At 30.4% G+C, this 18,127-nt stretch overlaps 1 protein-coding gene across 1 annotated transcript in view; it reads left to right on the top strand.

Moving 5' to 3' along the window:
* Ggamma30a (G protein gamma subunit 30A) overlaps positions 1–17,373 on the top strand; it is a 77,882-nt gene extending 60,509 nt beyond the window's left edge. The window contains exon 3 of the mRNA XM_064059837.1: positions 15,909–17,373. Within this exon, the coding sequence (XP_063915907.1) occupies positions 15,909–16,014 (106 nt within the window). The 3' untranslated portion in view covers positions 16,015–17,373. The remainder of the gene's footprint in view (positions 1–15,908) is intronic.
* The last annotated feature ends 754 nt before the right edge of the window (positions 17,374–18,127 follow it).

Here is an 18,127-nt window from a genome sequence, read left to right on the forward strand (position 1 = left end):
AGCTTTAAATTTAACATTTGTGCGGAGTGAGCGTCTCATTGTTGAATATTTTAGAGGTTAACCCGTTTCTGTCTGAGTGTCATCTGGGATCGGTCTGTCGATTGTCGATTATCGTTTTAAAGACACATATTCGATCGTGTAAATGCTAAAACGTTAACCACCACCCAACAATTTCATGACGTCACCTCAAAATTTTGCTTAGTATGTGTGATTTAAATTTCACAAAATAATCTATTGCAACTCAAGATTTTTTTCCCTACACATCCAGATTTTCGCAAAAAAAGAAATTTTCAACCTATTCCCAAGCTCCTTGAAAAATTACCAACTTTTCTTGGTTTATTTCGACCTCCAGAAATTCCGTTTAGCTTTGTTGTTTCAAAAATTCCTACAATTTTGTTTTTTTTTTATTTCAATTTTAAATTAAATATTTTGAAAACCTTGATGGGGGACCATCAACAATTTTAGTTTTTCGATTCAACTGGTCGAAAGCCATATCCCAGGATTTTTGTGGATTTTAGACAACTCGCCAAAATCTCAAATTCTCCATACGAAATGTGTACATGAAATTTTTGACTTTTTCCCGGATACCCTGGAAATTTCCAAAACATTTTTTTTTCGATCTCTAGAAACTGATTTTGGTTTTATTTCTTCATAAATTCATACCTTTTTTCCAGAATTGTCAAAAATTAAATATGGTCATTTTTGGAATTTTTCAAAATTTCAATTTTATACCGAATATATTTTGAAAATATTAATCGAGGACAATCAACAAATTATCTGTTTCGGTTCACCCGGCCGAGATCTACATCCAGAATTTTTGTGGATTTTTAGACAACTTCGGTAAATTCTCAAAACTTCGATACGAAATTTGTACATGAAATTTTTGACCTCCTTCCGAGTACTTTCGAAAATTTCCACAAGAGATTCTTTTTGCAGATTTCGACCTCCACAAGTTCCTTTTGAATTTATTTCTTCACAAATTGCTTCGTTTTCCCAAGAATCGCCAAAATAAAATATCGCAATTTTTGTTTTTTTTTTAATTTCAATTTTAAATCAAATATTTTGAAAACCTTGATGGGGGACCATCAACAATTTTAGTTTTTCAATTCAACTGGTCGAAAGCCATATCCCAGGATTTTTGTGGATTTTTAGACAACTCACCAAATTCTCAAATTTTCGACACGAAATATGTACACGAAGTTTTTGACTTTTTCCCGGATACCCTGGAAATTTCCAAAACATTTTTTTTCGATCTCTAGAAATTGATTTTGGTTTTATTTCTTCATGAATTCATACCTTTTTTCGAGAATTGTCAAAAATTAAGTATGGTCATTTTTGGAATTTTTCAAAATTTCAATTTTACACCGAATATATTTTGAAAATATTAATCGAGGACAATCAACAAGTTATCTGTTTCGGTTCACCCGGCCGAGATCTACATCCAGAATTTTTGTGGATTTTTAGACAACTTCGGTAAATTCTCAAAAATTCGATACGAAATATGTACATGAAATTTTTGACCTCCTTCCGGGTACCTTCGAAAATTTCCACAAGAGATTCTTTTTGCAGATTTCGACCTCCACGAGTTCCTTTTAAATTTATTTCTTCACAAATTGCTTCGTTTTCCCAAGAATCGCCAAAATAAAATATAGCAATTTTTGTTTATTTTTTTATTTCAATTTTAAATCAAATATTTTGAAAACCTTGATGGGGGACCATAAAAAATTTATGTTTTTCGATTCAACTGGTCGAAAGCCATATCCCAGGATTTTTGTGGATTTTTAGACAACTCGCCAAATTCTCAAATTTTCGGCACGAAATATGTACACGAAACTTTTGACTTTTCCCGGATACCCTGGAAATTTCCAAAACATTTTTTTTTCGATCTCTAGAAACTGATTTTGGTTTTATTTCTTCATAAATTCATACCTTTTTTCCAGAATTGGCAAAAATTAAATATGGTCATTTTTGGAATTTTTCAAAATTTCAATTTTATACCGAATATATTTTGAAAATATTAACCGAGGACAATCAACAAGTTATCTGTTTCGGTTTACCCGGCCGAGATCTGCATCCAGAATTTTTGTGGATTTTTAGACAACTTCGGTAAATTCTCAAAACTTCGATACGAAATTTGTACATGAAATTTTTGGCCTCCTTCCGAGTAGGTTCGAAAATTTCCACAAGAGATTCTTTTTGCAGATTTCGACCTCCACAAGTTCCTTTTGAATTTATTTCTTCACAAATTGCTTCCTTTTTCCCAAGAATCGCCAAAATAAAATATAGCAATTTTTGTTTTTTTTTTTATTTCAATTTTTAATCAAATATTTTGAAAACCTTGATGGAGGACCATCAATGAATATGTTTTTCGATTCAACTGGTCGAAATCCATATCCCAGAATGTTTGTGAATTTTTAGACAACTAGCCAAATTCTCAAATTTTTGATACGGAATGTGTACATGACATTTTTGACTTTTCCCCAATACCCTGAAAATTACCTAACGATTTTTTTTGTTTATTTCAACATCTAGGAGCTCCTTTTGGCTTTATTTCTTCAGAAATTCATATCTTTCTTTTTTCCAGAATTGTCAAAAGTAATTAGTTATGGTAATTTTTGGAATTTTTCAAAATTTCAGTTTTAAACCGAACATTTTGAAAATATTAATCAAGGATAATAATCAACAAGTTGGCTGTTTCGGTTCACCTGGTCGAGATCTACATCCAGAATTTTTGTGGATTTTGGATTAATTCGCCAAAATCTTAATTTTTCGGTTGAAAATTTATGAATTTTGACTTTTTTTAATACGAAATCCATGACATTTTTGACTTTTTCTCAGGTAGCTTGGAAAATACCAAAAATTCTTTTTGGCTTTATTTTTTCAAAAATGCCTTCCTTTTTCCAGAATTGTCAAAATAAAATATGGAGCTTTTAAAAATTTCGATTTCAAAATCTTGATGGGGAACTATCAACAAGTTATGTTTTTCGATTGATCTATTTTTTTTTTTTTTTATCAAGAGTCCAGAATTTTTTTGTGAATTTTCGTCAACTTCTCCAGAAAGTTCAATTTTTCAATACGAAATGTAGGTGAAATTTGACTTCTTCTTGGGTAGCTTGGAAAATTTCACAACAGGATTGTCTATTTCGACCATAGAAATTCTTGAAAAATAACTTTTTCAGAATCGTCAAATTAAAATGTTATTTTTGAGTTTTTTCAAAAAAAAATAATTTTTAGACAACTTCGCCAGAACTTAGTTTTTCAATACGAAATTTTTGACTTTTTCGGGTGGCTTGGAAAATTACTAAAAGACATTATTTTGTCTATTTCGACCTTCAGATATTCTTTTTTGCTTTGTTTCTTCAAAAATTCCTTCCTTTTTCCAGAATTGTCAAAATAAAATATAACACTTTGGGATTTTTTAAAATTTTGATTTTTTGACTCAGTATTTTCAAAATCTTGATGGGGAAATATCAACAAGTTATCTTTTTCAATTGATCTATTGGCGATCAAGAATCTAGAATTTTTTTGAGAATTTTCATCAACTTCCCCGAAAAGGTCAATTTTTCAATACGAAGTGTAGGTATGAAATTTGACTTTATCTTGGGTAGCTTGGAAAATTCCCCAAAAAGATTGTTTGTCTATTTCGACCAGAGAAATCTTTTTAACTTTACTTCTTGAAAAATAACTTTTTTTCAGAAGCGTCAATTTAAAATATGGTATTTTTTGAGTTCTTTTTAAATTTCAATTTTATACTGAGTACTTTGAAAATCGTGACGGGGAACTATCAATAACTTATGTTTTTCGATTCAGCTGGTCGAAATGTATTTCCTAGATTTTTTGTAGATTTTTAGACAAATTCGCCAAAACTTAATTTTTTAATACGAAATTTTTGACTTTCTTCGGATGGCTTGACAAATTACGAAAACATTATTTTGTCTATTTCGAACTTCGAACGTTCTTTTTAGCTATATTTCTTCAACAAGTCCTTCCTTTTTTCCAGAATTGTCAAAATTAAATACGGCGTTTTTGGGATTTTAAAAAATTTCAAATTTGAAAGTGAATATTTTCAAAATCTCGATGGGAGAACCATCAACAAGTTATGTTTTTCGATTTAGCTGCTCGAGATTGATATCCTATAATTATTTGTAGATTTTTAGACAAATTCGAAAAATCTATTTTTTTTTTAAACGAAATGTATAAAATTTTTAAATTCTTCCCGAGTGGCTTGGAAAATTACCGAAAGAAATTCCATTGCATATTTCGACTTCCAGAAGTTGTTTTAGCTTTACTTCTTCAAAAATTATTTCCCTTTTTCCAGAATCCTAAAAATAAATTATGCTAGTTTTTAGGATTTTTAAAAATTTCAATGTAAAACCGAATAGTTTCAAAACGTGATTAGAAACCATCAACCAGTTATGTTTTTGGATTCAACTTAATTTTTCAATACGAATTTTGACTTTTTCTGGGGTAGCTTGGAAAATTAAGAAAACAGATTTTTTTTGCCTACTTCGACCTCCAGAAGTTCTTTTTAACTTTAGTTCATCAAAAATTTCTTATTTTTTCAAGAATCGTCAAAATAAATTACATTTTTTGAGATTTTAAAATTTTCTATTTTCAAAGAAAATATTTTCAAAATCTTGATGGGAGAACCATCAACAAGTTATGTTTTTCGATTTAGCCGGTCGAGATCTATATGCTAGAATTATTTGTGGGTTTTTAAGGAAATTCGCCAAAATCATATTTTTTTAATACGAAATTAATGTGTAAAATTTTTGACTTTTCACGAGTAGCTTGGAGAATTAACGAACAAGATTCTATCGCATACTTCGACCGCCAGAAGTTTATTTTTAGCCTTGCTTCTTCAAATAAAATACTTCCTTTATTCTAGAAGCGTCAAATTAAATTATGCTAGTTTTTGGGATTTTTTAAAATTTTAATGTCAAACCGAATGGTTTCAAAACGTGATGAGGAACCATCAACAAGTTATGTTTTTCGGTTCAAGTGGTCGAGATCTATATCCTAGAATTTTTTGTGAATTTTTAGATTCATTCGCCAAAATCTTAATTTTTCAATACGAATTTTGACTTTTTCTGGGGTAGCTTGGAAAATTAAGAAAAGAGATTTTTTTGCCTATTTGGACCTCCAGAAGTTCTTTTTAACTTTAGTTCATCAAAAATTCCTTATTTTTCCAAGAATCGTCAAAATAAATTACATTTTTTGAGATTCTAAAATTTTCTATTTTCAAAGAAAATATTTTCAAAATCTTGATGGGAGAACCATCAACAAGTTATGTTTTTCAATTTAGCCGGTCGAGATCTATATGCTAGAATTATTTGTGTGTTTTTAGACAAATTCGCCAAAATCATAATTTTTTAATACGAAGTTAATGTGTAAAATTTTTGACTTTTCCCGAGTAGCTTGGAGAATTAACGAACAAGATTCTTTCGCACACTTCGACCGCCAGAAGTTTATTTTTAACCTTGCTTCTTCAAAAAAAATAATTCCTTTATTCTAGAAGCGTCAAAATAAATTAAGCTAGTTTTTGGGACTTTTTAAAATTTTAATGCCAAACCGAATGGTTACAAAACGTGATGAGGAACCATCAACAAGTTATGTTTTTCGATTCAGGTGGTCGAGATCTATATCCTAGAATTTTTTGTGAATTTTTAGATTCATTCGCCAAAATCTTAATTTTTCAATACGAATTTTGACTTTTTCTGGGGTAGCTTGGAAAATTAAGAAAAGAGATTTTTTTTGCCTATTTCGATCTCCAGAAGTTCTTTTTAACTTTGGTTCATCAAAAATTCCTTATTTTTTCAAGAATCGTCAAAATAAATTACATTTTTTGAGATTTTAAAATTTTCTATTTTCAAAGAAAATATTTTCATAATCTTGATGGGAGAACCATCAACAAGTTATGTTTTTCGATTTAGCCGATCGAGATCTATAGGCTAGAATTATTTATGGGTTTTTAAGGAAATTCATCAAAATCATATTTTTTTAATACGAAATTAATGTGTAAAATTTTTGACCTTTCCCGAGTAGCTTGGAGAATTAACGAACAAGATTCTTTCGCATACTTCCACTGCCAGAAGTTTATTTTTAGCCTTGCTTCTTCAAAAAAAATACTTCCTTTATTCTAGAAGCGTCAAAATAAATTATGCTAGTTTTTGGGATTTTTTTAAATTTTAATGCCAAACCGAATGGTTTCAAAACGTGATGAGGAACCATCAACAAGTTATGTTTTTCGATTCAATCCTAGAATTTTTTTGTGGATTTTTAGATTAAATCGCCAAAATCCTAATTTTTCAATACGAAATGTATGAATTTTGACTTTTTCTAGGGTAACTTGGAAAATTTCCAAAAGATCTGTTTCTGTATTTCGACCACCACAAGTTTTTTTAGCTTTACTTGTTACTTGAAGCCGAATCTTTTGAAAACCAAATGTACGAAATATTTGGCCTTTTCCCGAACACCTTCTAAAATTACCAAAAGTGATTTTTTTCTATATTTCAATCTCCAGAAGTCAAATCTTCGAATCAAAATATGGCATTTTTCGAATTTTAAAAAAATTTAGATTCAAATCAAAATATTTTGAAAATCTTGACAGGGGCGAGAATTTTTGAGGATTTGTGAACAACTTCGCCAAAATCTTCATGTTTCAATACGAAATGTGTGAAATTTTTGACATCAGCATCAAATTTTTTTTTGTTTCTTGGTCCCTGTGCCTTAAATGACTTTGTGAATACCACGTATCAAATCTGACATGTCGATTTTATTTAAAATTTATAACAATTGATTACTTTGAACTTCAGATTATATCGTCGGTTCTTGCTTCGTCCTAGAACGTACAATATATTTAATTCTAAAAACTCCATTCTGGAAACGTTTTACTGTATGCTTAGTTGACCTCATTTTGAGAAATAATTCCTTCTTCGCTTTGACTGTGAACTGCGTGTTTCGGGTGCTAGTAAAGTACTCTCTAACCCTCTATTCCGCATTTGACAGCTGTGTCGTTTCATATCATAAACATTCACCATTTTCGTTCTTAATCGCAATAACGTATCTCTTCTTTGTCCTAAAAGTGCTTAAAATCTCTGCGCGCTCGTTCCTCGGAATCGGTAAAGGGTCGCTTTCAGAATCCGGTTACGTTCGGTGTGTCGTTCCGCGCACCTGCGGCCTTGCCATCTATAACATCCCCGACCTTCCGATTCCAATGCGGATCATGCCCTCGACGGAAGAACGCCAGAATATCAAGTTTACGTTAATTGCTTGTAAATAATACAGAACTAACGAAGAGCAAGTCGGAATAATCAACGAAGATGTAGGAAGTTCAAGATTAAGGCATGTAATTACTTAAATCAGCGTCAGACTGGTGGAAGTTGTTTGGTGAAGTGAGAGAAATGTAAAGCTCGCTACTAGTTTCAATGAACTTCTTGCTTGATGAAATTTAGAGATAAAAGCTCCCGAGCAGATTTCGAGATTTGTCCCTAATTAAAGTTTACCTCTCGTGAGCGCTCGTTTTTGATTCAACCCTCGCCGTAGTTCTTCCCTTACTTAATGCACTTATCGATTCCACTATTGTTATTTCGTTCTTTTAAGTCTCTTTCCTCTTCAACCCACAGCTTATCGAACCGTACCCGGCTTGCGTTATATATAACGGTGAATAAATCTCGAGTCGCTATTTACGCAGATTGTGGCAATATTTACAGTTGTCCTTGCGGTTCCAGGAACGCCATTTCTCGCCAATTTTTTAATTAGCTGCGAATGAAATAATTCGGATGATTGAAACGGAGGCTGTGAAAATGGCAGGTTTTTAATGGAATTTTTATGGGCGACGGTGTGGGTCTGCATGGCAATAGTATTGATGTGGAGGTTCAATTGGAAATAACGCCTTAATGTGTGATTAATGTGCAGGGGTGGCGTTAAATTCAGAACGCGGAGTTTTGACGCGACGGATTTATCACAAGGTCGATGCCACTGTTCGCTGACTTGATAACAAATATTTAATTGTAATCTGGAATTGGCGGTGACTTATCTTGAACAATGAACGACGTCAAGCCGAGAGAAAGGGATTTGTGTTTCTTACGACGACGAGAAGAAACAACGAATATTTATTATAAGAGAATGAGTTCCGTCGTGGATAATATCGAGCTAAAAATTAGTCTCTTCGTCGAACTTCAGAGCTAAAATTATTATTAACTCGTTGAAAGTTGACTTAGGTCTAATATAAGCCAACATAATAGAGGGTTGAGCACTGAAAAAACACCTCTACTGTATTGTACTGTACTACAATAACATATTTTTGCTTGTTATATAAAATTAGGGACCTTGAAATAAATTTCTGCTAAGAGCTCAATTACGTAAAATGAATATTTTTTAAGGGAGCGAAGCGAGTTATACTTGCGTAATTTTTGAAAGACATGTCTTCGTTTTTTAATAATCCATACTACCAGGGGGACTGAAAAACAATATGTCGACGATTTCCCATCCAGATTTCTAAATATTCAATTTAAAATTTAAATTTTCAAAATAACAAAAATCGCTATACTTAATTTTCAACAATTCTGGAAAAAAAGGTGTAAATGTATGAAGATATAAAGCCATCCAAATTAATTACAGAATCTCTTAAGGAATTTTTCCAAAATTCTCGGCAAAAGGTCAAAAATTTCATGTATGTACATATTTCGTATTCAAGACTTTAATTTAGCAAAATTGTCAAAAAATGCATAGAAATTCTGAATCCAGATCTGAACCAGCTGAACCGAAACGCCTAACTTGCAGATTGTCCCCGATTAAAATTTTCAAAACATTTAGTTTAAAACTGAAAATTTTTAAGATTCCAAAAATTGCCATATTTAATTTTTGACAATTCTGGAAAAAATAAATGAATTTATGAATAAATAAATCCAAAAGTAACTTCTAGAGATGAAAATATACAAAAAAAAATCTTTTGGTAATTTCCAGGGTATTCGGGAAAAAGTCAAAAATTTCATGTATGTATTTCGTATTGAAAAATCAATTTTATTGAATTTGCCAAAGTCCACAAAAATTGTGGAAAATATATTTCGACCAGCTAAATCGTAAAACATAAGTTTTTGATAGTTGCCCCATCAAGATTTTGAAAATACTCGGTTTAAAATTGAAATTTTCAAAAACCTCAAAAAATCCATATTTTATTTTGACGATTCTGGAAAAGAGGAAGACATTTTTCAAGGAATTACGCTAAAAAGAACTTCTGAAGGTCGAAATAGGCAAAAAAATCTCATTTGGTATTTTTCCAAATTACAGAAAAAGTCAAAATTCATACATTTCGGATTGAAAAACTAAGTTTTGGGCAAAATTGTCTAAAATGCTAGGAAAGAAATTTGGACCAACTAAATCGAAAAACATCACTTATTGATGGTTGCCACATCAAGATTTTAAAAATACTAGGCTTGAAATTGAAGTTTTTAAAAATGCCATATTTTATTTTGCCGATTTTGGAAAAAAAAGAAGGAATTTTTGAAGAAATAAAGCTAAAAGGAACTTCTGAGGATCGAAACAGATCAAAAAATCTTTTCTGGTAATTGTCTGAGCAACCCGAAAAAAGTCAAATTTCGGATTGAAAAATTAAATTTTGGCGAATTTGTCTAAAAATGTACAAAAAATTCTGAGATATAAATCTCGACCAGTTGAATTGAAAAACATAACTTGTAGATGGTCCCCCATCAAGATTTTGAAAATAGTCGGTTTTAAATAGTAATTATTAAAAATCACAAAAATACGAAATTTTATTTTGACGATTTTGAAAAAAATGAAATAATTTTTGAAGAAATAAAGTTAAAAAGAACTTCTGAAAGTCCAACTAAACAAAAGAACTTCTTTTGGTAATTTTCCAAGTTATACGGAAAGAAATACAAAATTTTGTACATTTGGTATTGAAAAATTAAGATTTTGGCGAATTTGCTAAAAATCCACAAAAATTGTTGAAAATATACTTATTTCGACCAGCTGCATCGTAAAATATAACTTCTTGATAGTTTCCCCAGCAAGATTTTGAAAATACTCGGTTTAAAATTGAAATTTTCAAAAACTTCAAAAATTCCATATTTTATTTTGACAATTCTGGAAAAAAGGAAGAAATTTTTCAAGGAATTAAGCTAAAAAGAACTTCTGAAGATCGAAACGGACAAAAAAATCTCTTTTGGTAATTTTTCAAGCACCCGAAGAAAAGTGAAAAATTTCCAATTGAAAAATTAAATTTTGGCGAATTTGTCTAAAAATCTACAAAAAATTCTGGGATACAAATCTCGACCAGCTGAATTGAAAAACATAACTTGTTGATGGTCCCCCATCAAGATTTTGAAAATAGTCGGTTTTAAATAGAAATTATTAAAAATCTCAAAAATGCGAAATTTTATTTTGACGGTTTTGAAAAAAAGGAAATATTTTTGGAGAAATCAATTTAAAAAGAACTTCTGGAAATCCAACTAAACAAAAGAAGCTCTTTTGGTAATTTTCCAAGTTATACGGAAAGAAATACAAAATTTAGTACATTTCACATTGAAAAATTAAAATTTTGGCGAATTTGCTAAAAATCCACAAAAATTGTAGAAAATATACTTATTTCGACCAGCTGCATCGTAAAATATAACTTTTTGATAGTTGCCCCAGCAAGATTTTGAAAATACTCGGTTTAATATTGAAATTTTCAAAAACCTCAAAAATTCCATATTTTATTTTGACAATTCTGGAAAAAAGGAAGAAATGTTTCAAGGAATTAAGCTAACAAGAACTTTTGAAGATCGAAACGGACAGAAAAATCTCTTTTGGTAATTTTTCAAGCACCCGAGAAAAAGTCAAAAATTTCGGATTGAAAAATTAAATTTCGGCGAATTTGTCTAAAAATCTACAGAAAATTCTGGGATATAAATCTCGACCAGCTGAATTGAAAAACATAACTTGTTGATGGTCCCCCATCAAGATTTTGAAAATAGTCGGTTTTAAATAGAAATTATTAAAAATCACAAAAATTCGGGATTCTATTTTGACGATTTTGAAAAAAAGGAAATATTTTTGGAGAAATCAAGTTAAAAAGAACTTCTGGAAATCCAACTAAACAAAAGAAGTTCTTTTAGTAATATTCCAAGTTATACGGAAAGAAATACAAAATTTGGTACATTTCACATTGAAAAATTAAAATTTTGGCGAATTTGCTAAAAATCCACAAAAATTGTAGAAAATATACTTATTTCGACCAGCTGCGTCGTAAAATATAACTGTTTGATAGTTGCCCCAGCAAGATTTTGAAAATACTCGGTTTAAAATTGAAATTTTCAAAAACCTCAAAAATTCTATATTTTATTTTGACAATTCTGGAAAAAAGGAAGAAATTTTTCAAGGAATTAAGCTAAAAAGAACTTCTGAAGATCGCAACGGACAAAAAGAACTCTTTTGGTAATTTTTCAAGCACCCGAGAAAAAGTCAAAAATTTCGGATTGAAAAATTAAATTTCGGCGAATTTGTCTAAAAATCTACAGAAAATTCTGGGATATAAATCTCGACCAGCTGAATTGAAAAACATAACTTGTTGATGGTCCCCCATCAAGATTTTGAAAATAGTCGGTTTTAAATAGAAATTATTAAAAATCTCAAAAATGCGAAATTTTATTTTGACAATTTTGAAAAAAAGGAAATAATTTTTGAAGAAATAAAATTGAAAAGAACTTCTGAAAGTCCAACTAAACAAAAGAACCTCTTTTGGTAATTTTCCAAGTTATACGGAAAGAAATACAAAATTTTGTACATTTCGTATTGAAAAATTAAGATTTTGGCGAATTTGCTAAAAATCCACAAAAATTGTAGAAAATATACTTATTTCGACCAGCTGCATCGTAAAATATAACTTTTTGATAGTTTCCCCAGCAAGATTTTGAAAATACTCGGTTTAAAATTGAAATTTTCAAAAACCTCAAAAATTCCATATTTTATTTTGACAATTCTGGAAAAAAGGAAGAAATTTTTCAAGGAATTAAGCTAAAAAGAACTTCTGAAGATCGAAACGGACAAAAAAATCTCTTTTGGTAATTTTTCAAGCACCCGAAGAAAAGTGAAAAATTTCCAATTGAAAAATTAAGTTTTGGCGAATTTGTCTAAAAATCTACAAAAAATTCTGGGATATAAATCTCGACCAGCTGAATTGAAAAACATAACTTGTTGATGGTCCCCCATCAAGATTTTGAAAATAGTCGGTTTTAAATAGTAATTATTAAAAATCCCAAAAATGCGAAATTTTATTTTGACGATTTTGAAAAAAAGGAAATAATTTTTGAAAGAATAAAATTAAAAAGAACTTCTGAAAGTCCAACTAAACAAACGAACTTTTTTTGGTAATTTTCCAAGTTATTTGGAAAGACATACAAAATTTTGTACATTTCATATTGAAAAATTACGATTTTGGCGAATTTGCTACAAATCCACAAAAATTGTAGAAAATATACTTATTTCGACCAGCTGCATCGTAAAATATAACTTTTTGATAGTTGCCCCAGCAATATTTTGAAAATACTATGCTTAACATTGAAATTTTCAAAAACATCAAAAAATCCATATTTTATTTTGACGATTCTGGAAGAAAGGAAGGACTTTTTCAAGGAATTACCTTAAAAGCAACTTCTGAAAGTCGAAATAGGCAAAAAAAGTCTTTTGGTATTTTTCCAAGTTAGAGAAAAAGTCAAAAAGTTTTGGGCGAAATTGACTGAAATTCTAGGAAAGAAATTTGAACCAACTAAACCGAAAAACACCACTTATTGATGGTTGCACATCAAGATTTTGAAAATACTAGGTTTTAATTGAAATTATTAAAAATGACATTTTATTTTGATTATTCTGGAAAAAAGGAAGGAATTTTTGAAAAAATAAAGCTAAAAAGAACTTCTGAACGTCGAAACAGACAAAAAAATCTCTTTTGGAATTTTCCAAGCTACCTGAGAAAAAGTCAAAATTGTCATATATTTCGTATTGAAAAATTAAATTTTGGCGAATTTGTCAAAAATGTACAAACAAATCTAGGAAATAAATTTCAACCAGCTAAATCGAAGAACATAACTTGCTGATGGTTGCCCCATCAAGATTTTGAAAATATTCTCTTTAAAACAGAAATTTTTAAAATCCCAAAAAATGCTTTATGTTATTTTGGCGATTCTGGAAAAAGGTATGACTTTTTGTAAGAAATAAAGCTAATAAGAGCTTCTAAAGTTCGAAATAGACAAAAGAATCTTAGTAATTTTCCAAGGTATTCGAGAAAAAGTCAAAAATTTGATATATTACATATATCAGATTTTGGCGAATTTCCTTAAAAATTTACAAAAATTCTGTAAAATAGATTTCTACCAATTGAATCGAAAAACTAACTTGTTGATGGTTCCCCCATCAAAATTTTGGAAATTCTCGGTTTAAAATTGAAATTTTTAAAAACCTCAAAAAATTCCATATTTGATTTTGACGATTCTGGAAAAAATAAAGCTAAAAATGAACTTCTGGAGGTCAAAACAGACAAAAAAAATCTCTTGGTAATTTTCCAAGCTATCCGAGAAAAAGTCAAAAATTTCGTACATTTCGTATTGAAAAATTAAATTTTGGCGAATCTGTCTAAAAATCTACAGAAAATTCTAGGATATAAATCTCGACAAGCGAAATTGAAAAACATAACTTGTTGATAGTCCCCATCTAGATTTAAAATTGAAATTACATACTTAAAATCCCAAAAATGCCGTGTTATATTTTAACAATTTTTGAAAAAAAAAAAACCAAATAATTTATTTAATAATAATAAGTTATTTGGGAAGAAATATAAAAGTTCGTACATTTGGTATTAAAAAATTAAAATTTTGGCGAATTATCCAAAAAAAAAAACACAAAATTCTAGGATATAAATCTCGAATTTTTAAAAATCTCAGAAATTAACATTATATTTTGACGATTCTGAACAAAAACTAGTAATTTAATAATAAATAAAGCCAAAAATAGCTTCCAAATGTTTAAATAAACAAAAAAATCCCGTTTGAAAATTTTCCAAAGGACTCGAAAAACTTAAGTCAAAAATTTTATCATAATAGAAAAATTGAGCTTTTGGCGAAGTTGTCTAAAAATAAACAAAAAATCTGGGATTTGGATCTTAACTATCTGAATCGAAAAAACTAATTTGTTGATAGTTCCCTAACAATATTTTCAAAATATTCGGTTTAAAACTGATTTTTTTAAAATTCGGAAATTGACTTTTATTTTCAGGATTCGAAAAAAGGTAGGAATTTTTGAAGAAATAAAGCTAATAAAAGCTTCTGAAGGTCGAAGTAGACAAAATAGTCTCTTTTGGTCATTTTCCAAGGTATTCGAGAAAAACTCAGAAATTTGACACATATATTTCGTATTGAAAAGTTAGATTTTGGCGAATTTGCATAAAAATTTAGAAAAAAAATTAGGAAATAGATTTCTACTAGCTGAATCGAAAAACTAACTTATTCATCAAGATTTTGAAAATACTCTGTTTAAAATTGAAGTTTTTAAAAATTCGAAAAAAGCCATGTTTAATTTTGACGATTATGGAAAAAAGGAAGGAATTTTTGAAGAAATAAAGCTAAAAAGAACTTCTGGAGATCTAAATAAGCAAAAAAAGCTTTTTTGCAAATTTCCAAGGTACTTGAGAAAAAGTAAAAAAATTCGTACATTTTGTATTGAAAAATTGAACTTTTGGCGAAGTTGTTTAAAAATCAACAAAAATTCTGGGACACAAATCTTAACCAGCTGGATCGAAAAACAGCTTGTTGATGGTCGTCCATCAAAATTCTCAGAATATTCGGTATAAAATTGAAATTTTTATTAATCTCAAAATATGACATTTTATTTTGAAAATTCTGGACAAGAGGTAGGATTTTTTTCCAGAGGTCTAAATAAACAAAAAATCTTTTTTGAAAATTTTACGAGGTACTCGAAAATCTTGAAATATTTTTTTAAGTTATCATCCGAAAATTTGACCTTGTGGCGAAGTTATTTAAAAATCAAACCAAAATTTTGGAATTTAGATTTTGACTATCTGAATCGAAAAAAAATTATTGATAGTTCATAAACATTTTCAAAATATTCAGTTTAAAATATAAATTTTTAAAAATTCGGAAATTCTCGTTTTGTTTTTACGATTCGGAAAGAGGTAGGAATTTTTTAAGTTAAAAAACAGTATTCGGGAAAAAGTCAAAAACTTTAAAAATGTTTTATTTTGACGATCCTCGAACAAAAGAAACAAAAGAATCGATTTTGGAAAATTTCCAAAGTACTAGAGAAAAAGTCAAAATTTTCATATAGAGAAAACAAAGTCGGCATTCTCTAATGGAAAGTTGTTTATCCTAAAAAACTTGGTCTTACGTTAATTTTAGAAAGAACAAATTATTTCTTAAACCTTGATCATGCTATACATTTTTTACTTTATATCTTATAACTAAGTATAAATCTAATAACGTCTCTGGGAGTTTTTTTTTTTGCCATATGTATCTATCTAATAAATGATTTAACTGCTCTATAATTTTAATCCCTCACAATTGCAGAATACAATTCCTGAGAATTTACTTTTCTTTTTTCTCTCAGTTTCAGAAAATATTTTTTTTTTATAGTTACGGTAATCTGCGTTCTGCGTATAATCGCGCGCCTGTTTTTTTATAGCCTTGGCCAATTCTCCGATTGCTAGTGTAATAAATCCCCCGTTTTGATAGATTTATACGCCACTTCCCTTGGAGCCTGTTGCAAAATTAATGTACAAACACTCGCAAACGACGCCCAAACGGCCTCCCTTGGCGTAAAAACGGTTAATAAACAAGGGATGATTTCGTGTAACTTGCGCGTTTTATCAGAGATTAATTAGTGTTTTCTGTTTCCAGCATGCGGGAGTACGTGGAAGAAAACGAGAAGAACGACCCACTCATCCACGCCCCCGACAAGAAAAACAACCCTTGGGCAGAGAAAGGCAAATGCGTCATCATGTAGAATTTCATGCAGTTACTTATTAGTTTTGTCTTATTGATTTTCCCATTACTTCTGTTCATCTACCTTAATTTCAACAGTTTGATGTTAGATGGGCTGACTACACTGTTCTACACCTTTAAAATTTCCAAAATCGAAAGTTTGTGAACGATTTCGAGCGTCTTGTAACGGAAAATTGTTAACATTATTGTTATGTAGTTTAAACATACTCACAGTTTTGTCTACATGTAATGAAGTGTGAATTAAATTTCATCGTGGCCCCTCGGGGCGGTGTAAAAAAACAATCAAGAATTTTTTTACAAGCGAGAGTTTTCGTTCGCTTTGAGTTCAAGTCTGACTTGTTATTCCTATTTTTGTTGACTTAATTTTAATCAAATGTAACTTTAGGACTTAGTCTAGTCAATACGAAATTTTTGGAAAATGACAACCAACAGCGACACGCGCCCTCTATCCACTCAAGGTTGAAGCAGGCGGAGCGTACGCGTGTCGAAGACGACTACGATTGAGAGCAACTTCCGTTTACCATCTTGACACCTCTTCGATACTACTGCCACCTGTACGCCGGGGTTTGCTCCAATCTTGACACTTCCAACGGTCTGACAGTGTAAATAAACCGACTTTTAAATTTCGCGGGCAAACCGCACTAAACTGATACGTCACGTGACCAGGACGGACGCCGTCGTCCTTCCTGGCCACAACTTTAATAAAGGAAAACGCGATAAAAACGACGACTAATAATTAAGAGAGATAGATGACTGTCAAGACTAACTCGACTTTGACTCAACATTTAACTTAAGAGCTTGTAGCTTGTTTTGGTTCCCCGATGTCTTCCCGAGATGGCGTTGCGTGTAACGCGGGACATTTGAATTTTAAATGTATCTACTCCAGTTATTGGATAGTTTTAATGATTGTTACTATTAAATTTAGACTAACTAAATTTAGACACGCCGCGGCGTGTTTTTTAAAATATTATCAAACTAAAATAGACGGTAGTTAAACTATATATATGATAATCAAAGTTGATCATTTGGATTAGTATAGGTTCTATGTCTATTAATCAAAGTGCGTTCAGTAATCCACCAAAAATATCACCTTCGTCTAGATAAAAGTGTAACACTATGTCTTAATTGTTATTTCTTAGCTAGACTAATTTCCTATCGTTAAGTAAGTTATTATCGAAAGGGACTTAATTTCTCTCTTCGCACTCATTTCAGGGACGTCGTGTCGTCGAGCGTTGGTTGTGACTCTTCAAGATTTCTTTTTATTTATACAAATTAATATTAGCGAAAATACTTCAATTAAACCTTGTAATTTTAAATATGTAATGTGGTAATTGAGATAATAAACTCCAATGAAAAACTTTGCTCTTGTTGACAATAGCGGGTTAATAAAGTTTCGAGGATCAAACCGATAGAAAACGCTATATGGATGAGGTCCCGAGACTTTCTGGATCACGTCTCTCTTGATGCAAAATAATTTCGTTTCTTTGAAGTTTTCCAATGAAACAAATCGACTGGCGAAATTGGATCAGTGGAAGTGTCTGGTCTGACGCACACGATATTGCCGCTTTGTGACACTCTTCGAGATGGTAAATAAATAGATAGGGGAGATTTTAATGGAAAGGTTCGACGCACATCCCACTCCACATATACTTACACCTCATTTAATTTCATAAAGTGACGTTTCTAATTCTTACTCCGTCGTTGACTTCCCACGGTAGCTTATTAAGACTTGATGGAACTCTGTCTGGTCTCTGTATTATTAAATTAATGAAACGTCACCTTACGAAAGTAAGTCTAGTGTAGTTGTCGTAGTTGTATTGTATCTACTCTTGTTAAAAACTCTATTAACACACCCAAAGATAAAAAGGATTTATTAATAATTTTAAACTAAATAAGATGGTTGGCTAAACATTACGGATTTTTTTTTTGTTGTTGTTTTCAAAACACATTGCAGGTTCGAATAATCGTCTACTTTTACACCTATATAAATAAAGAACATTGACAGGAACACCTGTATAAGTAAGGTCGAAGCTATTTTTATGATGTTCAACAACTAGAAGCTACACCATATGTATTTACTATAATAAAAACCTACAAAAATAGAGCTTGCTTTA

Source organism: Zophobas morio, unplaced genomic scaffold (genome assembly GCF_036711695.1).
Source record: "Zophobas morio isolate AGI-343-1 ecotype UQ-CSIRO unplaced genomic scaffold, CSIRO_AGI_Zmor_V1 ptg000021l, whole genome shotgun sequence".
Classification (NCBI taxonomy): domain Eukaryota; kingdom Metazoa; phylum Arthropoda; class Insecta; order Coleoptera; family Tenebrionidae; genus Zophobas; species Zophobas morio.